Raw genomic sequence first — 23,991 nt, forward strand, 5'->3', positions numbered from 1 at the left:
TTGCGTATGGTATATTTTGCATACCCACTCTTATCACCTGCGTGTGTCAATCAATCTGAAAGTGTGCCCATTGAGCGACGCGAGAGAGCGATGATCATTGGCGAGATGGGCAAGGAGGGGTGGGACGTCAGAGAATGTCCTTCCCGGTTGGACAAGAGAGCGTGGCTCACGCAAGTGTCAAAGAGACTCTTCCAAGTACCGAAGCTGGATGCATTCAATTAATTTGGCAGAAAAGGATTGATACACAATTGCCATTTTTATAAGGTAAACAACGCGTGCTGTAGAAAATGTCATGTTACTTTGTGTTCTTGTTACTATTTTGTCGTTAGATGTGACTGTTTCCTGTTTCTCGACAGAGGTTAAAGTAACTATCTGTATTTTCGGTGGAAGGGATTAAAGTTTTTCATAGTAGGTTGACAGATTTAAACCTGTTATCTTTAATTGAATAGTACATGTTTTATAACGGATGTAGGAAAGTTTCAGTATTAATTAGTTCTATATTGTGATTATGATTATTTTTTTCTTGGTTCATCAATGTAGATGAGGTGTGACAGTTGTTGACATTTGAATACACACCTTCTTTGTCGACACTGAGATGACTAACATGCAAATTATGTGTCAGAGAGCGATGATTCATTGCCAGGTTTAGGATGAACACTTGTTTAAACATTTTACAGCCTAGCATCGACTACACAAGGCCAGCAGTGTAGCGTTGTGACCATTTTTGGTAATTTTCTTTCGCGGAGACACAGATAAAGATATATAATAGGCTGTTGGCACACAGACGGAAGAAGCATGTGACAATGCAAAAATATGTAATTTCAGATTAAAGAGAAACTCGTTTCAAAGCACATCGTTCTCTATTACCCAGGCCTATTTTAAGCAAATATAAAGAGGAAAAGGTGGTTTGCAGTGGACGCTTGTATAGGCCAAGTCTACTACCACTGGCGCCGATGCGTTTGTGAAGTTGATGGGTCAAGAGTGTGTCTCAGAAGTTCGCTACTCTGTCGAGAGCTCCATGGCTGTCAAATTAATACACCACTTCAGAGGTTTTGTCTAGAAGGGATACAGCTTTAGTCAAAATTGACTTTTCATAGCAGGTTTAAGATAAATTCTGCAGCAGGTTAGGCGAATGAAAGTAACAGGTTAGGTGAGCTAGGTTAAGATCAGGAAAAGGTTTGAGTTACCTAAAATGCAACTTTTGACTTCAATTTGACAAAAGCTGTATCCCTTCTAGACATGATCCACTTCAGAGAGCGAGTACGGAAGAATGAGGGTATCTTTCATTGACACATTTTTTTTCTTTAAACAAGCTAGATTTATTTTATATAAATATAATTATAGGCTACTTACTATAGGTTTAGAGAACATGTACTATTTACAGTGGCTATTTTAACATGTAAATCTTGGTGGGGCAATATATATATATCAACAATACATTAATTGCACTATAGTGGTGACAAACGGTGCTTTCTTATTGGCACCATGGAATGAATCCTTACCACTGCTACACCTGGCTATCAGCGGAGTCTTGTCTGGCAGCGACAGTTCATTCAGACTCATTTACTGTCTTTTATAAAACATAGCTGATTTGGCTGACTTAATGTTGAGGACAGAGGGTGCAGTTTTCACTTTGGGGGAAAATCGTGCCCAATTTAAACGGCCTTGCACTCAATTCTTGCTCGTACAATATGCATATTATTATGACTATTGGATAGGAAACACTCTCTAGTTTCTAAAACCGTTTGAATTATATCTGTGAGTAAAACAGAACTCATTTTGCAGCAAACTCCCTGACAGGAAGTGGAAAATCTGAAATCGATGCACTGTTCTAGGGCATGCCTATAAATGTCCTTGATATTTATTAGTATACATGCACTTCATAGGTCTTCCACTAGATGTCGACAGGCAGTGAGAGAAGAAATGGAGTGTATAACTTGATCTGGGGTCGAATAAAAGCTCTCGGCATGACGTGTCACCAGTTTCCTGTTTTCTGGAGAGCGTGTGAAGGGACCTGGTATTGCCTTCTGAAAGGCTGTCGTTATAGACGACTAATATCTCCGGCTTTGATTTTATTTGATAATGACAATATCATCGTAAAGTATTTTTTTCAATATAGTTTTATTAGATTATTGAAATTTATTCGGGACGTTAGGCGTGTTGCGTTGTGTGCCTTTGTTCAGGGGCTATGTACTGGTGCAGTGATCTGTGAGCTGCTCTGACAGCTGGTGCTAAAAGTTAGTGAGGGAGATATGAGTCTCCAGATTCAGTGATTTAAAAAAAAAAATAATAATAATAATAATTTTTTTTTTTTAAGTATTTCGTTCCAGTCATTGGCAGCAGAGAAGTGGAAGGAAAGGTGGCCAAAGGAGGAATTGGCTTTGGGGGTGACCAGTGAAATATAACTGCTGGAGCGCGTGCTACGGGTGGGTGCTGCTATGATGACCAGTGAGCTGAGATAAGGTGGGGCTTCACCCAGCAGACTTTTAGATGACCTTGAGCCAGTGGGTTTGGCGACGAATATGAAGCGAGGGCCAGCCAACGAGAGCACACAGGTCGCAGTGGTGGGTAGTATATGGGGCTTTGGTGACAAAACGGATGGCACTGTGATAGACTGCATCCAATTTGCTGAGTAGAGTGTTGGAGGCTATTTTGTAAATGACATCGCTGAAGTCAAGGATCGGTAGGATAGTCAGTTTTACAAGGGTATGTTTGGCAGCATGAGTGAAGGATGCTTTTTTCGAAAAAGGAAGCCGATTCTAGATATAATTTTGGATTGGATATGCTTAATGTGAGTCTGGAAGGAGAGTTTACAGTCTAACCAGACACCTAGGTATTTGTAGTTGTCCACATATTCTAAGTCAGGACTGTCCAGAGTAGTGATGCTGGACGGGCGGGCAGTTGTGGGCAGCGATCGGTTGAAAAGCATGCATTTAGTTTTACTTGCAGTTGGAGGCCACGGAAGGAGAGGTTAGTTAACAGTGTCCAAAGAAGGGCCAGAAGTAAACAGAATAAGTGTCTTATATCGACTGAAAGCTTAAATTCTTGTTAATATAACTGCATTGTCCAATTTACAGTAGCTATTACTGCGAAGAAATGGCATGCTATTGTTTGAGGAGAGCTCCTAACAAAACACTTTTTTCACCGCGATAGGTTTGATAAATTCCGCTCTGAAGGGGAAATGTGTACTTAAGTCCTGAAATCTTGCTCTGATTTATCATCTAAAGGGCCCAGAGATAACATGAAGTGTCGTTTTGTTAGATAAAATAATTTTTCATATCCTAAAAAGGTCCATATAGCATGCACGATCAATTTTGTATTTCCACTCGTTCAATTTGCCATGAAAGGAATCTGTGAAAAGCTCACCCTAAACGTTGTTAGAACGAGTCAAATCACATTTATATGTATTCCTCAGAGATCCTAGAAGGTAACAAGACTTCACTATGTCGTTAGGGGTGTAGTATATCCTATAGGACACCATATTTGGTCAGAGTGCGATGCCTTAATGGCACGCCGATGACGCGGGCGGTCATCACTTGAACTACTGTAGCTTTGTCAAATATGCACCAATCGGGGTCAAACAAGGCCAGCTAGATAGCCAATGAGCTGGGCTTTACCATGCATATGTCGTAAAATGTAGCTACTAACCTTGTACGACAGCATCCCTTTTCATTTTGTACAAAAATTATAAGGGTATTCACAGTTATGAAAACGGGTTTTGCAAATGTTGAACGTATAATATGGCTACTAAAACTTGGAAAGCTAAAGTATACAGATTTGATGATATTCTTGCTGAAAAATGTTATATGAATGCGAATGTCTCCTTCATGATTTGCCCAAATGTACCTGGGGACTTCACACTAAAAGTCTTGTAGTTCACTCATACTTCAAGTTATCCATCTGAAACTTTGCACATACGCTGCTGCCATCTTGTGGACACCATCGGAATTACAACCAGTGATGGCTACAACTGTGACCTTTCTCTTCCATTTCAAAGATGGTGGTAGAAGACCGGTTGTTTTTTCCTTTGTATTTTCTTCTACCAGATCTATTGTGTTTATATTATCCTACATTCAATTCACATTTCCACTAACTTCAAAGTGTTTCCTTTCAAATGGTACCAACAATATGCATATCCTTGCTTCAGGGCCTGGGCTAGAGGATTATAGATTTTGGTATGTCATTTAGGTAAAAATAAAAAAAGGGGGCTATCCCTAAGAAGTTTTAAAACAAATGTGGTTTCTACTGACAATTGAGATGTACTAACTATGTCATAATGGGACAACGAGCGGATAAGAAGCATTCCATAATTTCGATTAAGACAATGAGTGAGCTAGGATGGACATAGTCAATATAACTTTGTTCAGCAGTTTTGAAATGTACAGCGACAGAATTCAGAACATGGGCTGTTCCTCTGGTTCTGACTTGGTGTACAGGTAGAAAACAATAATAAAAATAAAGGGGGCATATATGCAGACAATGAAAGCTCTTACAATATTTGATGATTACGTTTCTCTAAAACATGGCTATAGGCTACTTGTACACCACCAAGTCAGAACAGTACAGAACAGGGCGGCAGGTAGCCTAGTGGTTAGAGCGTTGGACCAGTAACCGAAAGGTTGCTAGTTCAAATCACCGAGCTGACAAGGTAAAAAAAAATAGTTCTGTTCCTGAACAAGGCAGTTAACCCACTGTTCCTAGGCCGTCATTGAAAATATGAATTTGTTCTTAACTGACTTGCCTAGTTAAATGAAGGTAAAATATATATATATATATATATATATATATATATATTTTTTTTTTTATTATGAGGGGGAAAGGGACCAAATTATTAGGGTGAGGCACATGGCTTACTACACAACATATTACTTTCTTAGCTATAGTATACATATCTCCCTGCAATATTACATTTATGCAGCAGCATACAATACATTTTTGGACTCACCTTGTGTTGTGGTCACTTGAACAGGAAGGTGGCGCAGCGGTCCTTTGTGGGCAATTTCTGTCATCAAACTTTGTCATCAAAGTCTGGCATTCTCTGGATTTATGGTGCTTTCTAGACAGCTGGGAACTCAGTGGGGGAAAAACAAGGTGAGCTCTAGAAAGAGGCCCAAGTCCCGACTTGTTATTTAGAGATGGATGACCGTTCAAAACGTATTTTCCCAGTCTGAGCTTTTTTTTTTTTTTTTTTACACGTTCCCAGTTGTCTGAAACTCACTGAAGTCTGAGATTTCCCAGTTGTTTTGAATGCTGTAGAAGTCTGAGTTGACAGCATGGCTAATGTATTCACCCTTTTATGGCCCATGGTGTTTGAATGTTTATACTTTTAAGCTTGGAAAGAGACCCTCAAACCCAGACTTGGACTACACACCACCTCCACTGAATAGCAGGCTAGTGATTGCTTTGCAATGTTTGTAGTTAGCCACTGATTCCTTCCAAACCACTCATTGTTGAATTTTAAATTTCCAACTTGTTGTGTAATGTTTATGTCCAATTACCGATGAGCAACGATACATTTTATGTATAATTTCTCTTCATATGACAAGTATTGAAAGGATTTGCCAGTAGATTGTTGACTTGGTTCCTGATTTTGACTGTTAGCTAGGACATTGAAAGTATGATGTTGACATGATCAGTCCAATCAAAGCTTCGGTAGACATGTGATTTGACAACATTTTATCTGTGGCCAAAGACCTTGAGCCTTCTTGGATGGGTACCCAAGTGGCTTGAATTTAAGCTCTACACGTAGATTTTGCGGTGACTCAGTGTCCCCATGAGACACCTGCATTTTGGAGCTGCCTTGCTCAAGAAAGCGAAAAAGAGACTATGCGGATTTATTAACTCAATGATTGTTTGCAAACTGACATTAATGCAAAAAAAATACATGTATATATGTGTTATTTGTATATTTTTAGCTCTGCCCTGAATGACGGGTCGCCACTGCCTCTTTAAATGCTCCACAGTTGAGACAGTGGCGCTCCTTCAGAATGCGTGTGCATGTTTGATTGATTCACCAGGGCACTGTTCGCTCTCTCTGTCTTGGAGTCTATCTCATTGGCTCTATATTTAGCTAGGCTAATATCTATATTTAAGTCATTCCGCGATATGCTCCACAATCCTCCGTTGGCCCTAGGTGACGTTCAACAGGCCTCTCATGGGAAGAGCCTGATTAGAAGACCTAAATGACTGTGGGACAGAGAAGAGACATGGGGGACTGAAGTGTGTCATGCTGTGATCTGACAGAAGTGGCATGATTGAAGATGGTGTCAGACACAATGACAATAATAACCCGTATTGGAAGTAGCCTAAAGTCCAATTTAATAGAAGAACATACTTTTGAAAGTAGACAGGATACTTTTTTCTAGGCTTTCCAGAAACATACTAATGCATGTATGCAGTTTATTGCACCGTTTTATAATCCTGTCAAGTATTTTCAGTCAGTTGGTTTCTGCTCCAGTAATTTCAGCCTGAGTGGAGGTGCCTCCTGCACTTCCTGGCCAGACATAGAATCACAATGACTAGAATGGACTAGCTCTCTAAAATCCACCATACAATAAACTTTGAGAAAGGCACAATAAAATAGATTGTGTTTGGCATCAATTAATCGAACATTAAATAAATACTGGGCCTTCCTGCACCTGATATGGCTCCTGGTGTAGGCCAATCCACTGCTCCTTTGGGAATGTCTGTTCTACTAATTCTAATTCTACAATGGCCCGAGCCATAGTAACCCCTGTCTCTGCCAAAGCATGCGTCAGCCAGTCAGAAGCCAGGGTAGCCACAATGTTAGCAACACACACTATACTACTAATGAAGGACTGAATGCAATCACATGAGTGTGCACTTCATGTACGTACACACACACACACACACACACACACTTCCCGTGCATGTAAAAACAGAGGATGTAAATGAGGAGTTTAAGCAGCAGAATGAGGAGTGGAACAGTACTGTAGCATACTGATGCTGTAGGGCCTTCAGTAGCAGAATGAGGAGTAGAACAGTACTGTAGCATACTGATGCTGTAGGGTCTTCAGTAGCAGAATGAGGAGTAGAACAGTACTGTAGCATACTGATGCTGTAGGGTCTTCAGTAGCAGAATGAGGAGTGGAACAGTACTGTAGCATACTGATGCTGTAGGGCCTTCAGTAGCAGAATGAGGAGTGGAACAGTACTGTAGCATACTGATGCTGTAGGGCCTTCAGTAGCAGAATGAGGAGTGGAACAGTACTGTAGCATACTGATGCTGTAGTAGGGCCTTCAGTAGCAGAATGAGGAGTAGAACAGTACTGTAGCATACTGATGCTGTAGGGCCTTCAGTAGCAGAATGAGGAGTGGAACAGTACTGTAGCATACTGATGCTGTAGTAGGGCCTTCAGTAGCAGAATGAGGAGTGGAACAGTACTGTAGCATACTGATGCTGTAAGGTCTTCAGTAGCAGAATGAGGAGTGGAACAGTACTGTAGCATACTGATGCTGTAGTAGGGCCTTCAGTAGCAGAATGAGGAGTGGAACAGTACTGTAGCATACTGATGCTGTAGGGCCTTCAGTAGCAGAATGAGGAGTGGAACAGTACTGTAGCATACTGATGCTGTAGGGTCTTCAGTAGCAGAATGAGGAGTAGAACAGTACTGTAGCATACTGATGCTGTAGGGCCTTCAGTAGCAGAATGAGGAGTGGAACAGTACTGTAACATACTGATGCTGTAGGGACTTCAGTAGCAGAATGAGGAGTGGAACAGTACTGTAACATACTGATGCTGTAGGGTCTTCAGTAGCAGAATGAGGAGTGGAACAGTACTGTAGCATACTGATGCTGTAGGGCCTTCAGTAGCAGAATGAGGAGTGGAACAGTACTGTAGCATACTGATGCTGTAGGGTCTTCAGTAGCAGAATGAGGAGTAGAACAGTACTGTAGCATACTGATGCTGTAGGGCCTTCAGTAGCAGAATGAGGAGTGGAACAGTACTGTAGCATACTGATGCTGTAGGGCCTTCAGTAGCAGAATGAGGAGTGGAACAGTACTGTAGCATACTGATGCTGTAGGGTCTTCAGTAGCAGAATGAGGAGTGGAACAGTACTGTAGCATACTGATGCTGTAGGGTCTTCAGTAGCAGAATGAGGAGTGGAACAGTACTGTAGCATACTGATGCTGTAGGGTCTTCAGTAGCAGAATGAGGAGTGGAACAGTACTGTAACATACTGATGCTGTTGGGCCTTCAGTAGCAGAATGAGGAGTGGAACAGTACTGTAGCATACTGATGCTGTAGGGCCTTCAGTAGCAGAATGAGGAGTGGAACAGTACTGTAACATACTGATGCTGTAGGGTCTTCAGTAGCAGAATGAGGAGTGGAACAGTACTGTAGCATACTGATGCTGTAGTAGGGCCTTCAGTAGCAGAATGAGGAGTGGAACAGTACTGTAGCATACTGATGCTGTAGGGTCTTCAGTAGCAGAATGAGGAGTGGAACAGTACTGTAGCATGCTGATGCTGTAGGGCCTTCAGTAGCAGAATGAGGAGTGGAACAGTACTGTAGCATACTGATGCTGTAGTAGGGCCTTCAGTAGCAGAATGAGGAGTGGAACAGTACTGTAACATACTGATGCTGTAGGGCCTTCAGTAGCAGAATGAGAAGTGGAACAGTACTGTAGCATACTGATGCTGTAGGGCCTTCAGTAGCAGAATGAGGAGTGGAACAGTACTGTAGCATACTGATGCTGTAAGGTCTTCAGTAGCAGAATGAGGAGTGGAACAGTACTGTAGCATACTGATGCTGTAGGGTCTTCAGTAGCAGAATGAGGAGTAGAACAGTACTGTAGCATACTGATGCTGTAGGGTCTTCAGTAGCAGAATGAGGAGTGGAACAGTACTGTAGCATACTGATGCTGTAGGGTCTTCAGTAGCAGAATGAGGAGTGGAACAGTACTGTAGCATACTGATGCTGTAGGGCCTTCAGTAGCAGAATGAGGAGTGGAACAGTACTGTAGCATACTGATGCTGTAGGGCCTTCAGTAGCAGAATGAGGAGTGGAACAGTACTGTAGCATACTGATGCTGTAGGGCCTTCAGTAGCAGAATGAGGAGTGGAACAGTACTGTAGCATACTGATGCTGTAGGGCCTTCAGTAGCAGAATGAGGAGTGGAACAGTACTGTAGCATACTGATGCTGTAGGGCCTTCAGTAGCAGAATGAGGAGTGGAACAGTACTGTAGCATACTGATGCTGTAGGGCCTTCAGTAGCAGAATGAGGAGTGGAACAGTACTGTAGCATACTGATGCTGTAGGGTCTTCAGTAGCGTGGAACATTTAAAAAAAAAAATAATAATAATGTGTCATTTAGCTGACGCTCTTATACAGAGCAATTTGGGTTAAGTGCTTTGCTCAAGGGCACATCGACAGATTTCTTTTTTTTTACCTAGGCTGGTCAGAGAATCAAACCAGCAACCTTTCGATTATTGACCCAACGCTCATAGCCACTAGGCTACCTGCCGCCCCTACAGTGATGAACTGTAATGTAGCATACTGACTCTGTAAGGCCTTCAGTATCAGAATGAGAAGTGGAACAGTGAACTGTAATGTAGCATACTCTGTAAGGCCTTCAGTAGCAGAATGAGAAGTGGAACAGTGAACTGTACTGTATCATACTGACTCTGTAAGGCCTTCAGTAGCAGAATGAGAAGTGGAACAGTGAACTGTAATGTAGCATACTCTGTAAGGCCTTCAGTAGCAGAATGAGAAGTGGAACAGTGAACTGTAATGTAGCATACTGACTCTGTAAGGCCTTCAGTAGCAGAATGAGAAGTGGAATAGTGAACTGTACTGTATCATACTGACTCTGTAAGGCCTTCAGTAGCAGAATGAGAAGTGGAACAGTGAACTGTAATGTAGCATACTCTGTAAGGCCTTCAGTAGCAGAATGAGAAGTGGAACAGTGAACTGTACTGTATCATACCGACTCTGAGCGGATGGTCGGGGGGCCGGAACAAAATTACAAATAGTTTTAGACTGTAAATTGACCGCAAGAAGCCCAAACAGATACTTTTTCTTGACACTGTATCTGATCCCTTTGGAAATACCTGGATTTCTGCATAAATTGGTCATAGAATTTGATCTGATCTTCATCTAGGCCACAACAATAGCAGAAAGTCTTCTTAAACTTATAACACACAAATAATATGTTTTCTTGTCTATTGAACACACCATGTAAACATTCACAGTGCAGGGTGGGAAAAGTATGTGAACTCTTAGATTTAATAACTGGTTGACCCTCCTTTGGCAGCAATAAGCTCAACCAATAGTTTTCTGTAGTTGTGGATCAGACCTGCACAACGGTCAGGAGGAATTTTGGACCATTCCTCTTCTTTTTTTTTATAGGGCAGGGCAGCTCTAACCAACATCTCCAATCTCGTTTCATTGATTGGACTCCAGGTTAGCTGACTCCTGACTACAATTAGCTTTTGGAGAACTCATTAGCCTAGGGGTTCACATACTTTTTCCAACCTACACTGTGAATGTTTAAATGATGTATTCAATATAGACAAGAAAAATACAATAATTTGTGTGTTATTAGTTTAAGCACACTGTTTGTCTATTGTTGTGACTTAGATGAAGATCAGATCAAATGTTATGACTAATTTATGCAGAAATCCAGGTAATTCCAAAGGGTTCACATACTTTTTCTTGCCACTATGTTTGACTAAAATAATAATTTCAAACCTTGCTTACATTTGTATACAACACGTGTCTCTCTGTTATGCATGGGAATACTTGAGAACAGACTTATTGAATTAAAATCTCTTGGAGCTGATTTCCTGGTGATTTTACAGTCTTTTTAGTATCTGTACATAAAGCCTATAGCAATACTATTTAGGCCCTGGGGGCCTCTCTGCAGGTGTGCTGCCTTTCTCCTCTCCCTCTGGCCCTTACTCTATCAATCAATGTCATGTAATCGCCCATGACAGGCACACACTTGGTTTCCCAGGTTTAAATCAGTTGAAGGAAAGAATGAAAACCAGTAAACTGTGGACCTGGATTTCAATAATACTGGTCTACTGTAGGTCTATCTATAGCCTGTGCTGAAGTACTGTGTTTGACTTGCAGGTGCTGGACAGAGCCACGAGGGGACAATGTCTGACAGCAGTGGTGCTGCCAACAGCAATAGCTGGACTGTCCTCACAGCTGAGGTACGCTCTCTTTACACTTTAGTGTGTGTGTGCACTGCAGAGTTTACAAAAGTTTGAGTTTTGAACATTTGTTTTTCAAATGGGATTAATGTGTCACCATATGGGTCAATTAAATAATGTGTGTGTCTCAGGAGACTGTTGCTGAGACACTGAGGCCTGTAGAGGAGGGAACAGAGCACCATGAAGATACACCCAGTCATACTGCTGCAGAGAAACCTACTGGTACTCCCAGTCATACTGCTGCAGAGAAACCTACAGGTACTCCCAGTCATACTGCTGCAGAGAAACCTACAGGTACTCCCAGTCATACTGCTGCAGAGAAACATACAGGTACACCCAGTCATACTGCTGCAGAGAAACCTACAGGTACACCCAGTCATACTGCTGCAGAGAAACCTACAGGTACACCCAGTCATACTGCTGCAGAGAAACATACAGGTACACCCAGTCATACTGCTGCAGAGAAACCTACAGGTACTCCCAGTCATACTGCTGCAGAGAAACCTACAGGTACTCCCAGTCATACTGCTGCAGAGAAACCTACAGGTACACCCAGTCATACTGCTGCAGAGAAACCTACAGGTACACCCAGTCATACTGCTGCTGCAGAGAAACCTACAGGTACACCCAGTCATACTGCTGCTGCAGAGAAACCTACAGGTACACCCAGTCATACTGCTGCTGCAGAGAAACCTACAGGTACACCCAGTCATACTGCTGCAGAGAAACCTACAGGTACACCCAGTCATACTGCTGCTGCAGAGAAACCTACAGGTACACCCAGTCATACTGCTGCAGAGAAACCTACAGGTACACCCAGTCATACTGCTGCAGAGAAACCTACAGGTACACCCAGTCATACTGCTGCTGCAGAGAAACCTACAGGTTTATTGTAATGGTGAGAGATTAGCATGTCTTGGGGGTATGATATATAATGCCAGCCTCTCCTGTTATTGTAATGGTGAGAGGTTAGCATGTCTTGTGGGTATGATATTTGTGCGTCTAACTTTCTGACTCATCATTATTCACGATTCATTCAGGACTATCCATAATCATGGTAGCATCCACATAAATGTAGAAGTGTGTTTTGAAGTGTTTATTTACAGTAAAAGTGACTACAAAATGACACTACATTATTTACCATTCATTTCCATTGGGCGCAACACAATATGAAACACAACCAGAACAAACTGCAAATGCATCCAACAAGTTAGTAGAGTAACACGCTTACTGCAATCATTGTGTGCTAGGAATATGGGACCAAATACTAAACTTTGGACTAATTTAATACACATAATATAAATTAATTTGTCCCAGTACTTTTGGTCCCCTAAAATGTGAGGACTATGTACAAAAAGTTAGGTAATTTCTAAATGATATGGATGAATATACCCTCAAATTAAAGTTGAGTCTGTACTTTAACCTCAAGTCACTTTATCATTTCAAATCCAAAGTGCCAGAGTACAGAGCCAAAACGACAACAAAAGATTCCCTGTCCCAATACTTTCGGAGCTTACTGTATTGCCACATGAGAACCTACAGGTACACTACACATATTGCCACATGAGAACCTACAGGTACACAACACATATTGCCACATGAGAACCTACAGGTACACTACACATATTGCCACAGTGGCGATTTTAGCATGTAAATCTTGGTGGGGCAAACTCAAACATTTTTTTTTGATTCATGCCACTAAAGCCACTAAACAACACTACACAATACATGAATTGCACTATAACAGTAACAAACAGTGCTCACAAACTGTTGGGCCTACATAAAGCTGTCCCAACAGCAGAGCTTTCTTTTCAGCACCATGGAGTGAATCCTTACCACCACTACACCTGGCTGTCAGTGGAGCCTTGTCTGGCAGCGAAACAGTTCATTCAGCCTCATTTACTGCCTTTAAAAAAACATAGCTGATATGGCTGACTTGTTAAAACAAATGTGGTTTCTACTGACAATTAAGATGTACAAACTTGTGCCATAAGGGAACGATGAGCGGATAAGAATCAATCCGTCATTTTGATTAAGACATTAATGAGCGAGCTAAAATGGACGTAGTCAATATAACTTTGTTCAGCACTTTTGAAATATACAGTGACAGAATTCAGAACATGGGCTGTTCTTACAGTAGTATCCCTGTACACCAAGTCAGAACTGTAGGATCAATAAAGTGGTCATATAAGCAGACAATGAAAGCTCTTACAATATTCAGTGACTATATTTCTCTAAAACAGGCTATAGGCACAAGTCAGAACAGTAGGCTAAATTATGAGGGAGAAAGTTAACAAATCTATTAGGGTGAGGCACATGAGCTACTAATAGCTTACTACACAACATACTTCGCTTGAGTATACATATCTCCCTGGCATATTATATCATTTATGCAGCAGCATGCAAGACGTGTTTGGACTCACCTTGTTGTGCTCACTTGAACAGGAAGGTGGCGCAGCGGTCCTTCTTATGGGCAAATTTTGTCAGCATACTTTGTCATCAAAGTCTGGCATTCTCTGGATTTATGGTGCTTTCAAGACAACTGGGAACTCTGGGTGGGGGGGGGGGGGACAAGGTCAAATCATGATCTTTAGGTTGGAGCTTTAGAAAGAGGCTTGAGTTCCCGACTTAGAATTCAGTTGGATGACCATTCAAAACATATTTTCCCAGTCGGAACTCGTTTTATTTCCCAGAGTTCCCACTTGTCTTGAACTCACTCAAGTCTGAGATTTGTTTGTTCAAAACAACGGGGCAGATTTCGGAACTGGGAAATCTGACTTGAGTGAGTTTATCCTTTTAAGCTTGGAAAAGAGACCATTAAACCCAGACTTGGACCACACACCCTTTCCACTGAATAGCAGGCTAGTGATTGCTTTGCAACGTTTGCAGGTAGCCAATGATTCCTTCCAAACCACTCATTGTTGAATTTGCGATTTCCTACTTGTTGTGTAATGTTGGTCCAATGGCCGATGAGCAACGATGCATTTTGTATAATTTCTCTTCATATGACAATTATTGAAAATGATTTGCCAGTACATTATCGACTTGACTCATGATGACTGTTTACTAGCTAAGATTTTGAAAGTATCACGTTGACATGATCAGTCCAATCAAAGCTACGGTAGATAGTGTATTCAGACCCATTGACTTTTTCCACATTTTGTTACATTACAGCCTTATTTTAAAATGGATTAAAAAAAACTATCTACACACAATAACCCATCATGACAAAGCAAAAACGTTTTTTATTTTAGCAAATTTATGTATCACATTTACATAAGTATTTAGATCCTTTGCTCAGTACTTTGTTGAAGCACCTTTGGCAGCGATTACAGCCTCAAGTCTTCTTGGATATGACGCTACAAGCTTGGCACACCTGTATCTGAGGAGTTTCTCCCATTCTTCTCTGCAGATACTCTCAAGCTCTGTCAGGTTGGATGGGGAGCATCGCTGCACAGCTATTTTCAGGTCTCTCCAGAGATGTTTGATTGGGTTCATGTCCAGGCTCTGGCTGGGCCACTCAAGGACATTCAGAGACTTGTCCTGAAGCCACTCCTGCATTGTCCGGGCTGTGTGCTTAGGGTCGTTGTCCTGTTGGGAGATGAACCTTCGCCCCAGTCTGAGGTCCTGAGCTCTCTGGTGCAGGTTTTCATCAAGGATCTCTCTGTACTTTGCTACGTTCATCTTTCCTTCAATCCTGACTAGTCTCCCAGTCCCTGCCGCTGAAAAACATCCCCACAGCATGATGCTGTGGTCGCAATTGTAAATGAGAACGTGTTCTCAATTTGCCTACCTGGTTAAATAAAGGTTAAATAAAAAAAAATAAAAAAAAATTAAAAAATGCTGCCACCACAATGCTTCACTGTAGGGATGGTGCAAGGTTTCCTCCAGACGTGACACTTGGTATTCAGGCCAAAGAGTTCAGCACTCCACTATGGAGTGCTGTCAAAGTGACCATAGGGTTCTCGGGCCTTTCTCCCCCGATTGCTCAGTTTGGGCGGGCGGACAGTTCTAGGAATAGTCTTGGTGTTTCCAAACTTCTTCCATTTTAGAATGATGGAGGCCACTGTGTTCTTGTGGACCTTCATTGCTGCATAATCTCCCCGTAGATTTTGCGTTGACGTAGTGTCCCCATGAGTGACAGAACACTGACCCAATCACGACCCAACTAGAGAACATTTCCAACCCCTTCGATCTGTATTTTCCGCTGGCTGCCCCACCACCACAGAAAGCGCTGAGCCTGGCAAAAACACCTGCATTTTGGAGCTGCGATACTCAAGAAATGTGAAAAGAGACCATGTTTGTATGCAGCGTTATTAACTCATTGTTTGCAAACTGATATGTGAAACGTATTAATGCCAAATAACATACAAAACAGGTGGGGCTCTGCCCTGCCGTGAATGACGGGTCGCAACTGCAATAGTAGAACCTACAGGCACTAATACTGTTATACTACTTAACCTCTAACATGTCTGTCTGTCTATCAGAGAGTAGGCCTGGGGAGGATGCAGTGTCTGCTGAAGAGTCTCACTCTGTGAAGCTACAGCAGGTTAGAGATCCATCTCTATTGATACCCCACCTAGGATCATATCTAGCTAGAGGAAACACTGACTGGTCTTGGACTCTAACAGTTGTTTCACATCCATCCCCAGGAGACCCAGGAAACACAACCAGAGAGAGACAAGGATTACACCCCTGTTGTAGAGAGTCCCACCCATGACCTTCCCTTTGACCCTGCCCTTGACTCCACCTCTGCTAGTGTTGCTCCTCCGAGCTCTCTGTTAGAAGTCCCCGCCCCCACAGGCCGTGACCCAGATACACACAGCCAATCCAGAAGCCTTCCTGGGAATCCAGCCCCTCCCATCTCTGACCCTGATTCGTTCTCTGACTCCTACACCCACATTAGCTCCTCCCCCGACCTTGAAGAGCCCCCTGCCTTGCTGCTCAACACTGAGCCACCGGAAGAGGTGGGGCTTGTACAGGAAGCGGAGGGGTATATACAGGATGTGCATCATCATTATGAGGAGGGGCTTGGGCCGGAAGAGGAGGAGTCTGATCTGTCTGAGGTCGGGGCCAAGACAGGTGAGACACAAGGCATCTGTCTGGAGCATCGTAACAACATTAGCTTCACTGTCACTTCTCCTTACAATGTAGTTTGTGTAAACTGTCCCTTTTAAAGCTAATGTTCAGTGGCTATAACTCCTCTCTTTCTCCCTGGGCCAGACTCCCATCTGGAAGCAGAGGTGGTGGGGGAGGAGGAAGGGGTGTCAGGGGTGAGGAGGAGGAGGGGGTCTCTCCTGGCGGCTCTGGAGCGGATCGGAAGGAAGGAGGACGAGGAGGAGGAGGAGGATGAGTTCCGGATTCCGCAGCAGAGGGAGCAAGAGGAGACTGGTTTCTCTCTCAACAAGTGCATCCTAGGAGCTGTCATACTGCTGGGCCTCGGAACCATCTTCTTCTCAGGTGTGTGTCTCTGCAGTTTCTGTTGTCATGGTAACATACAATATTGTTACCTTTAAGTGACCTGTGTATGACCTACACACACCTGTATGTCACCTGTGCCTGTCTCTTCTCTATGACGGTAACACAACGTGCTTCACATAATGATGAATGATTAGACTAAAGGGATTTGTCCCCCACATCACAGCTAGTCAGTAGTGTGTTGGTTGAAGTAGTGGTCACAGATAAAGGTCTATCTGAGACTGTATTATGTCTACAGGTGTCTTCATGGACCTGGATGGTGGTAGGTTGTGTATGTGTGTGTGTGTGTGTGTGTGTGTGTGTGTGTGTGTGTGTGTGTGTGTGTGTGTACCAGAGGAAAAGAGGAGTGTTATGCGATTAACACTCGCATGCTTGGTTGATAGTGCTCTCTATGCTTTCCCAAGATGCACTGCTCTTTCTAGATCTACACTGTATATAATATTACTATTCAATGAATGTTAGAAATTAATATTCGCTTAATGATTTAGTTTTTTCCCCCCTGTGTAACTGAAGGGCTACTTAGCCAATTGCAAATGACAAGTGCATGTTGATAATGATAACATGTGTGTGTGCATGCTGAGGGGGCTTTGTGCAGGTGATGTTGCCTGCCCATCCTCATGACACCGTTTGACTGTTTTGATGCATCATGTTGTTTCTCAATGCTTTGATGAGGAAGCTCCTGACATGCACTGATGCACTGTGTGTTGCATTCCATCCTTGTGTTTTGTTGTCATGGTGATAGTGCATCCTAGTGTTTGTGTGTAGAGTGACGTGTATTGTCCCCAATGATCTATCTATTATGTGATATGATGTCTGTGGTTGTCTCCATTGTCTTTATGATGCATTATACTTGTTATAACAGTGATATAATGCATTGTAACATTCTGTGTCAGTCTTGTGATGTGTTATAACAGCTGTTGTCCTTCCAGAGGGGGACTATGATGCCAGGGAGCTGAGAGAAACAGAGGTGGTGGGAAAACAGGTCAGCCTCTTTCTCTATATATCTTATTCCCCTCTAACTTCAAAATTCAAATGGTAGTGTGTGTGTAATGTTTGTCTGTGTGTCTGTTTGTCTGTGTGTCAAAGGAATGGCTGAATCCTGAGGTTCCTCTTCCTCTTGACAGTACAGACCAACTGAATAAACTGGCTAAAGAAGACCCACGGATAGCTGTACTGCAAGCCCAACTCATGGTAGGCCCCTCGCTGTGTCTCTCTCTCTCTTCCTCTCTCTCTCTCTTTCTGACCTAATGTACAACTGTGTGTGTGTGTGCTGCCTATATTCTCAAAGGGTCCTCTTTTCTTTAAAAAAAATGTAATCAGGCACAGAAAGAGGAGCTAAAAGTAGCCCAGCAGGAGGCGGAGGATGGAGGGAAGGAGAGAAAGAAGAGAGAGGAGGTGGAGAAGGAGCACGGTAGGCTGAAGAAAGAGATGACATCGCTCCCTGTCCTTCAGAAGGAGAACGAGAGGATGAAGAGAGAGCTGGAGTCTGTTCCTGTCTTACAGAAGGATCTAGAGACACTCAGAGCCACAGTGACTGAACTAAAACACAGCACAGGTACTTAGGAGTAGACCTGGCTTCAAATACTATTTAAAATAATTTACAATACTGTACTTCAGCTGGGCTTGATTGAGAATGCCTGGCACAATAAAATTGTCTTAACTGCAAACCCCGCCCACCTGGTACACCAGGCATGCTAAAGCCATCCCTAAAAGTATTTGGAAGATTTCCAATAGTATTTGAACCCACAGGTCTGTGTAGGAGAGAGGGAGGGGAGTAGGGAATGTGAAGGCGGGAGGAAGAGGACAGGGGGAAAGAGCTAGCTAGTGACACTAATAGCCACAGTGACTGAACTAGCACACACACACAGACACACACACACACACAACATGTACATGTACACAAACACAAAAATGTCTAATTCTCTTAATTTCTTTCCTTAGCCAAAGAAGCAGCATCACCTCCAGTCTCTGCCTCTGTCCCGCCCCACTCTGGCCAAGCTGGGGATGACAGCCAGAACACAGCCGGAACAATAGAGAGGGAGGGCAAGAAACCAGGGAAGGGAGAGAAAACAGATCAAAAAGAGTTGAAGGAAGAGAAAACGGATTGGAATAAGGGAGGGAAGACAGATTGGAATAAGGTAGGGAAGACGGATTGGAATAAGGTAGGGAAGACGGATTGGAATAAGGGAGGGAAGAAGGATTGTGAGGTAGAAAAAGAGTGGAGAAGTGGAAAATATGACCAGGAGAAAGAAGGAAAAGAGGAGAAAGAGTGGAAGAAGAAAGAAGACAAGAAGGGAGAATGGAAGAAAGATAAATCTAGCAGAGGGGATGAGGGCAAACCATGGAAGGACAGAGGAAACATTATTGAATGGAAGGAGAAGAGTGAGAAAAAAGACTGGAAGGTGGAGAAAGATTGGAAAAAGGGAAAACCTGAAAGATGGAGTGATAGCAAGGAGTGGAAAAAAGGCAAGGGCGAGCAGAAGGGAAAAGAAGAGAAAAATCAAAAGAAAGGAGGTTGGGTTGAGTGGAAGGGAGAGAAGGAGTGGAAGAACGACAGGGATGACTACAAGGACCTTGGCAAAGGATGGAAGGAGAGAGGAGAGAAAAAGGAGTGGAAGGGAGAGAAGAATGGAAAAGAGGACAAAAATCTAAGAAAAGGAGGTTGGAATGAGGGCAGGGATGAGTGGAAGGGAAAGAAGAATGGAAAAGAGGACAAAAATCTAAGAAAAGGAGGTTGGAATGAGGGCAGGGATGAGTGGAAGGGAGAGAAGAATGGAAAAGAGGACAAAAATCTAAGAAAAGGAGGTTGGGATGAGGGCTGGGATAAGTGGAAGGGAGAGAAGAATGGAAAAGAGGACAAAAATCTAAGAAAAGGAGGTTGGGATAAGGGCAGGGATGAGTGGAAGGGAGAGAAGGAGTGGAAGAACGACAGGGATGACTACAAAGACCTTGGCAAAGGATGGAAGGAGAGAGGAGAGAAAAAGGAGTGGAAGGGAGAGAAGAATGGAAAAGAGGACAAAAATCTAAGAAAAGGAGGTTGGAATGAGGGCAGGGATGAGTGGAAGGGAAAGAAGAATGGAAAAGAGGACAAAAATCTAAGAAAAGGAGGTTGGAATGAGGGCAGGGATGAGTGGAAGGGAGAGAAGAATGGAAAAGAGGACAAAAATCTAAGAAAAGGAGGTTGGGATGAGGGCTGGGATAAGTGGAAGGGAGAGAAGAATGGAAAAGAGGACAAAAATCTAAGAAAAGGAGGTTGGGATAAGGGCAGGGATGAGTGGAAGAGAGAGAAGGAGTGGAAGAACGACAGGGATGACTACAAAGACCTTGGCAAAGGATGGAAGGAGAGAGGAGAGAAAAAGGAGTGGAAGGGAGAGAAATATTGGACAAAGAAAGACGTCAGTAAAGAGTGGAAGAGTAAGGACAACAGGAGAGAAAATGAGTGGTCTGATGGAAATAGAAAGATGGAAGGCTTGAAGGAGAGAAACGGTGGAAACTGGGAAAAGGACAGAGGGAATGAGAAGGACCACCACCACTACTCTAAGGAAGGGGAGAAAGAGAGGAGAAAGAGAGAAAAGGGCCCACCCCAAACCCACCGCAGACCCCACCTTGAGCAACCTGACTACTGGAGTCACCAGAGAGAACGACTGCAGCACAAACCCAACCCTCAAACCCACTGCAGTTCAGTGGAGGCCTGCGCCCAGGCAGAGGGGCTGCTCCCTGTCACCATGCCGGAGTTTGAGGCCCTGCTCCTGGGTTACCTGGTCAAGGCAGAGAGGGTGGGGGTGGAGGCCTCCAAGAGGGAGGAGCTCAGTAAGCTAACCAAGGAGTTCTTCAGTGACGGAGTGTTCGTTCATGACCAGATGAGCTTCAAGGACTTTGTGGAGGATGTGGATGACATCTTAGAGGATATGGTGGAGGATGAGGAGGTAGAGGAGGAGATGGATGACTTTGAGGAAGAAGCCATGAACAGGTTTTCAGTTCCAGGGGGAGGAGAGAGGGAGAAGTGGAGGAAGGAGAGTGGGAGAGGACGGGTGTGATGGAGTGAGAAAGGGAGTCAATGCATGTCAGGAGGAGCGGAAAGATGGAGGTTTAGGAAAATAGATGGATGTGCTGCAAGGTAGAATTTAGGAGGAGCAACACACACATACATATATATACTACCACCGTTCAAAAGTTTGGGGTCATTTAGAAATGTCCTTGTTTTTGAAAGAAAAACACTTCTTTTTTTTTTGTCCATTAAAATCAAATTGATCAGAAATACAGTGTAGACACTGTTAATGTTGTAAATTACTATTGTAGCTGGAAACTGCTGATTTTTAATGGAATATCTACATAGGCGTACAGAGGCCCGTTATCAGCAATCATCACTCCTGTGTTCCAATGGCACGTTGTGTTAGCTAATCCAAGTTTATAATTTCAAAAGGCTAATTGATCATTAGAAAACATTCGTGTCTAGTTTGAGAAACAGATGCCTCAAGTCCTCAACTGGCAGCTTCATTAAATAGTACCCGCAAAACACCAGTCTCAACGTCATCAGTGAAGAGGCGACTCCGGGATGCTGGCCTTCTAGTCAGAGTTGCAAAGAAAAAGACAAATCTCAGACTAGCCAATAAAAATAAAAGATTAAGATGGGCAAAAGAACACAGACACTGGACAAAGGAACTCTGCCTAGAAGGCCAGCATCCCGGAGTCGCCTCTTCACTGTTGACGTTGAGACTGGTGTTCTGCGGGTACTATTTAATGAAGCTGCCAGTTGAGGACTTGTGAGGTGTCTGTTTCTCAAACTAGACACTCTAATGTACTTGTCCTCTTGCTCAGTTGTGCACCGGGGCCTCCCACTCCTCTTTCTATTCTGGTTAGAGACAGTTTGCGCTGTTCTGTGAAGGGAGTAGTACACAGCGTTGTATGAGATCTTCAATTTCTCGCATGGAATAGCCTTTGTAGATATTCCATTAAAAATCTGCTGTTTCCATCTACAATTGTAATTTACAACATTAACACTGTTTCTAATCAATTTGATATTTTAATGGACAAAAAAGTTGATTTTCTTTCAAAAACAAGGACATTTCTAAGTGACCCCAAACGTTTGAATGGATATATATATATATATATATATATATATATATATATATATATATATATATATATATATATATATATACACACATACACACATACACACACACACACACACACAGTCTTGTATATCTAACCTTGTATAACTAACCCATTCAAAATCCTCTACCCAAAATGAATCCTTAAACCTAGCTCCTAACCCTGAACTTAATTCTAACCATAACACTAATTCTAACCTTAACCATAAACCCCCTAGAAATAGCATTTGACCTTGGGGACTAACAAAATGCCCCCAGTTGGTCAAATTTGTTTGTTTACTATTCTTGTGGGGACTTCTGGTTCCCACAAATATAGTGAAACATGTCCAAACACACACTATCTACTAATGTCTTTAATCTTATGCTGTTTTCCATTTCAACAGTTTAAAAGTCTGAATGAATCATGTATTACACACACACACACACACACACACACACACACACACACACACACACACACACCTCAGGCATTCATTTGAGAGGGATATGTGAAGTTGTTGATGGGAGTAGAGAGAGAGACTAGCAGGCCAGTGGCACTGAGGAAACGGAGACCCATCCAGCAGTCTTAATAAAGATAGTGGGAGGGGACTAGAATTTGTCTCTCAATGGCCAATCCCAAATCAACCCCTCGCCTAACCTCTTACTGTACTGTACCCAAGCACATAGGAAACCAAACCACCCAGGATCGCTAGCCTAAAACAGGGGTGTAACACTTGTCTGTTTCATAAAGAGGAGTGTGTTTCCCCTGTAGATTACACTATGCATCGTGCACTGCCAAGTTAACCCTTTCACTGGCCGCGTGTAGTGTTGGTAGCTCTCATTCATGTCAATCATTTCTGTTAACTTATTTATTAATAACTTCATTTTTGTTTGTGAGACGTGGTCTTTAAAAGTCATTAAAGGATAGATTTCCAAAGTGACTGAAGTACTGAGGAGGAGTGAATGTAACGTGATGCAGGCCTTTATTTTCATGTCAATGTTTAACAGGTTGTAAATAGTGCAGTAAAACACCACACACTTACAAAACATTTGAATGATATATTATATTTAAAATAAAATAGAGGATTTTAGAAATGTCAGAAGGCACATTAACTTGCTTTGGAGACAATGTAATATGTTGACCATGCATCCATCCTTTTGGATAAAGAGGGAATGTATTGAAAACACTAAAACGTCTTTACTTTTGCTTATGTTGCAACAGTTCTTATGAAGCAGAATGCTCATGGTACTTAAGATAAGGATTGTCTTCAGGAAAGAGAAGAGATGGATGTTGTGGTTCAACTTGACTTTACAGTCCTGTATTTACCAGTTATTTACTTACATAGTAGAATGATCATCAGAATAACCACCTAATAACTTTTGTATTATTTTTTAAACTATTAATTGTAATAGTTTCTAATTCTGTTGAATTCTTTGAGATAAGTACCAAAAGGTATGACTTGTTACCATAGTTTTATAGTAAATACCTGGTAGATACCAGATGAAGCAGGGCTGTAAAATAAAGTCTTACTGATGCCCTATGTTTACATGATGGTAACTGTGTAAAACTGATGATTGACAAGCCCATATCCACTCATTAAAACATTGATTGAATGGACATTCAAGTTGAACCAGGTGGGCTTACAGCAGCATCTTTGAAAACTCCTTTGTGTGCTTTAAATGTAATATGGTACGATTGTGATAAAAGCAACCTAATAAATGAAGCTTTGACCTTCTGAAGAACAGTTGTCGTGTTGTTGTGTCCAAAATGTCAGCTTCATGCCAACTGATGTGAGAATGAAAAGGATTGCTGTTCTGTCCATTACAGGTCTGTTCTGTCCCTTACAGGTCTGTTCCGTCCCTTACAGGTCTGTTCCGTCCCTTACAGGTCTGTTCCGTCCGTTACAGGTCTGTTCCGTCCGTTACAGGTCTGTTCCGTCCGTTACAGGTCTGTTCCGTCCGTTACAGGTCTGTGCCGTCCGTTACAGGTCTGTGCCGTCCGTTACAGGTCTGTTCCGTCCGTTACAGGTCTGGTAATTCCCCTTCAGCACTTCACAGCAACAGTGAACCTCTATCTGACTATTTTAAACCTGCACAACAACTTCTGCAGTCAAGACATTGTTTTCACTTCCCTTTTCTCAAGACATATTTAAAGGTTGTTCTCTAGTATTCTGCACCAGACTGGAGCTGTCTAGGTGTCGACAGAAGTACTGTAAGCAGAAGTACAGATCTGTCCCT

The 23,991-nt window shown here is 42.6% G+C and overlaps 1 protein-coding gene across 3 annotated transcripts; it reads left to right on the plus strand.

Annotated features, from left to right (window-relative positions):
- The first annotated feature begins 137 nt into the window (after window positions 1-137).
- Window positions 138-23,496, plus strand: LOC129857100 (pre-B-cell leukemia transcription factor-interacting protein 1-like). Of its 3 annotated transcripts, none has more exons than XM_055925035.1 (11): window positions 138-264; window positions 11,100-11,182; window positions 11,314-11,440; window positions 15,670-15,731; window positions 15,835-16,264; window positions 16,406-16,642; window positions 16,899-16,922; window positions 17,590-17,642; window positions 17,747-17,851; window positions 17,981-18,071; window positions 18,602-23,496. In XM_055925035.1, the coding sequence occupies exons 2-11, from the start codon at window positions 11,126-11,128 to the stop codon at window positions 20,695-20,697; spliced, it is 3,282 nt and encodes a 1,093-aa protein (XP_055781010.1). In that variant the 5' UTR covers window positions 138-264; window positions 11,100-11,125; the 3' UTR covers window positions 20,698-23,496. The 3 variants fall into 3 exon arrangements, with proteins under 3 accessions (XP_055781010.1, XP_055781008.1, XP_055781009.1); XM_055925033.1 differs by having other exon boundaries at window positions 139-264; window positions 17,981-18,215; XM_055925034.1 differs by lacking the exon at window positions 16,899-16,922 and having other exon boundaries at window positions 140-264; window positions 17,981-18,215.
- The last annotated feature ends 495 nt before the right edge of the window (window positions 23,497-23,991 follow it).

Source organism: Salvelinus fontinalis, chromosome 6 (genome assembly GCF_029448725.1).
Source record: "Salvelinus fontinalis isolate EN_2023a chromosome 6, ASM2944872v1, whole genome shotgun sequence".
Lineage (NCBI taxonomy): Eukaryota > Metazoa > Chordata > Actinopteri > Salmoniformes > Salmonidae > Salvelinus > Salvelinus fontinalis.

What these genes read in the sequence shown, in the direction of transcription:
- LOC129857100 (XM_055925033.1), top strand. Translation starts at nt 11,126, where the DNA reads ATGTCTGACAGCAGTGGTGCTGCCAACAGCAATAGCTGGACTGTCCTC. An exon ending in ACTCTGTGAAGCTACAGCAG is followed by an intron (nt 15,732 to 15,834) that starts GTTAGAGATCCA and finishes ATCCATCCCCAG; the next exon opens with GAGACCCAGGAAACACAACC. An exon ending in TGAACTAAAACACAGCACAG is followed by an intron (nt 18,216 to 18,601) that starts GTACTTAGGAGT and finishes TTCTTTCCTTAG; the next exon opens with CCAAAGAAGCAGCATCACCT.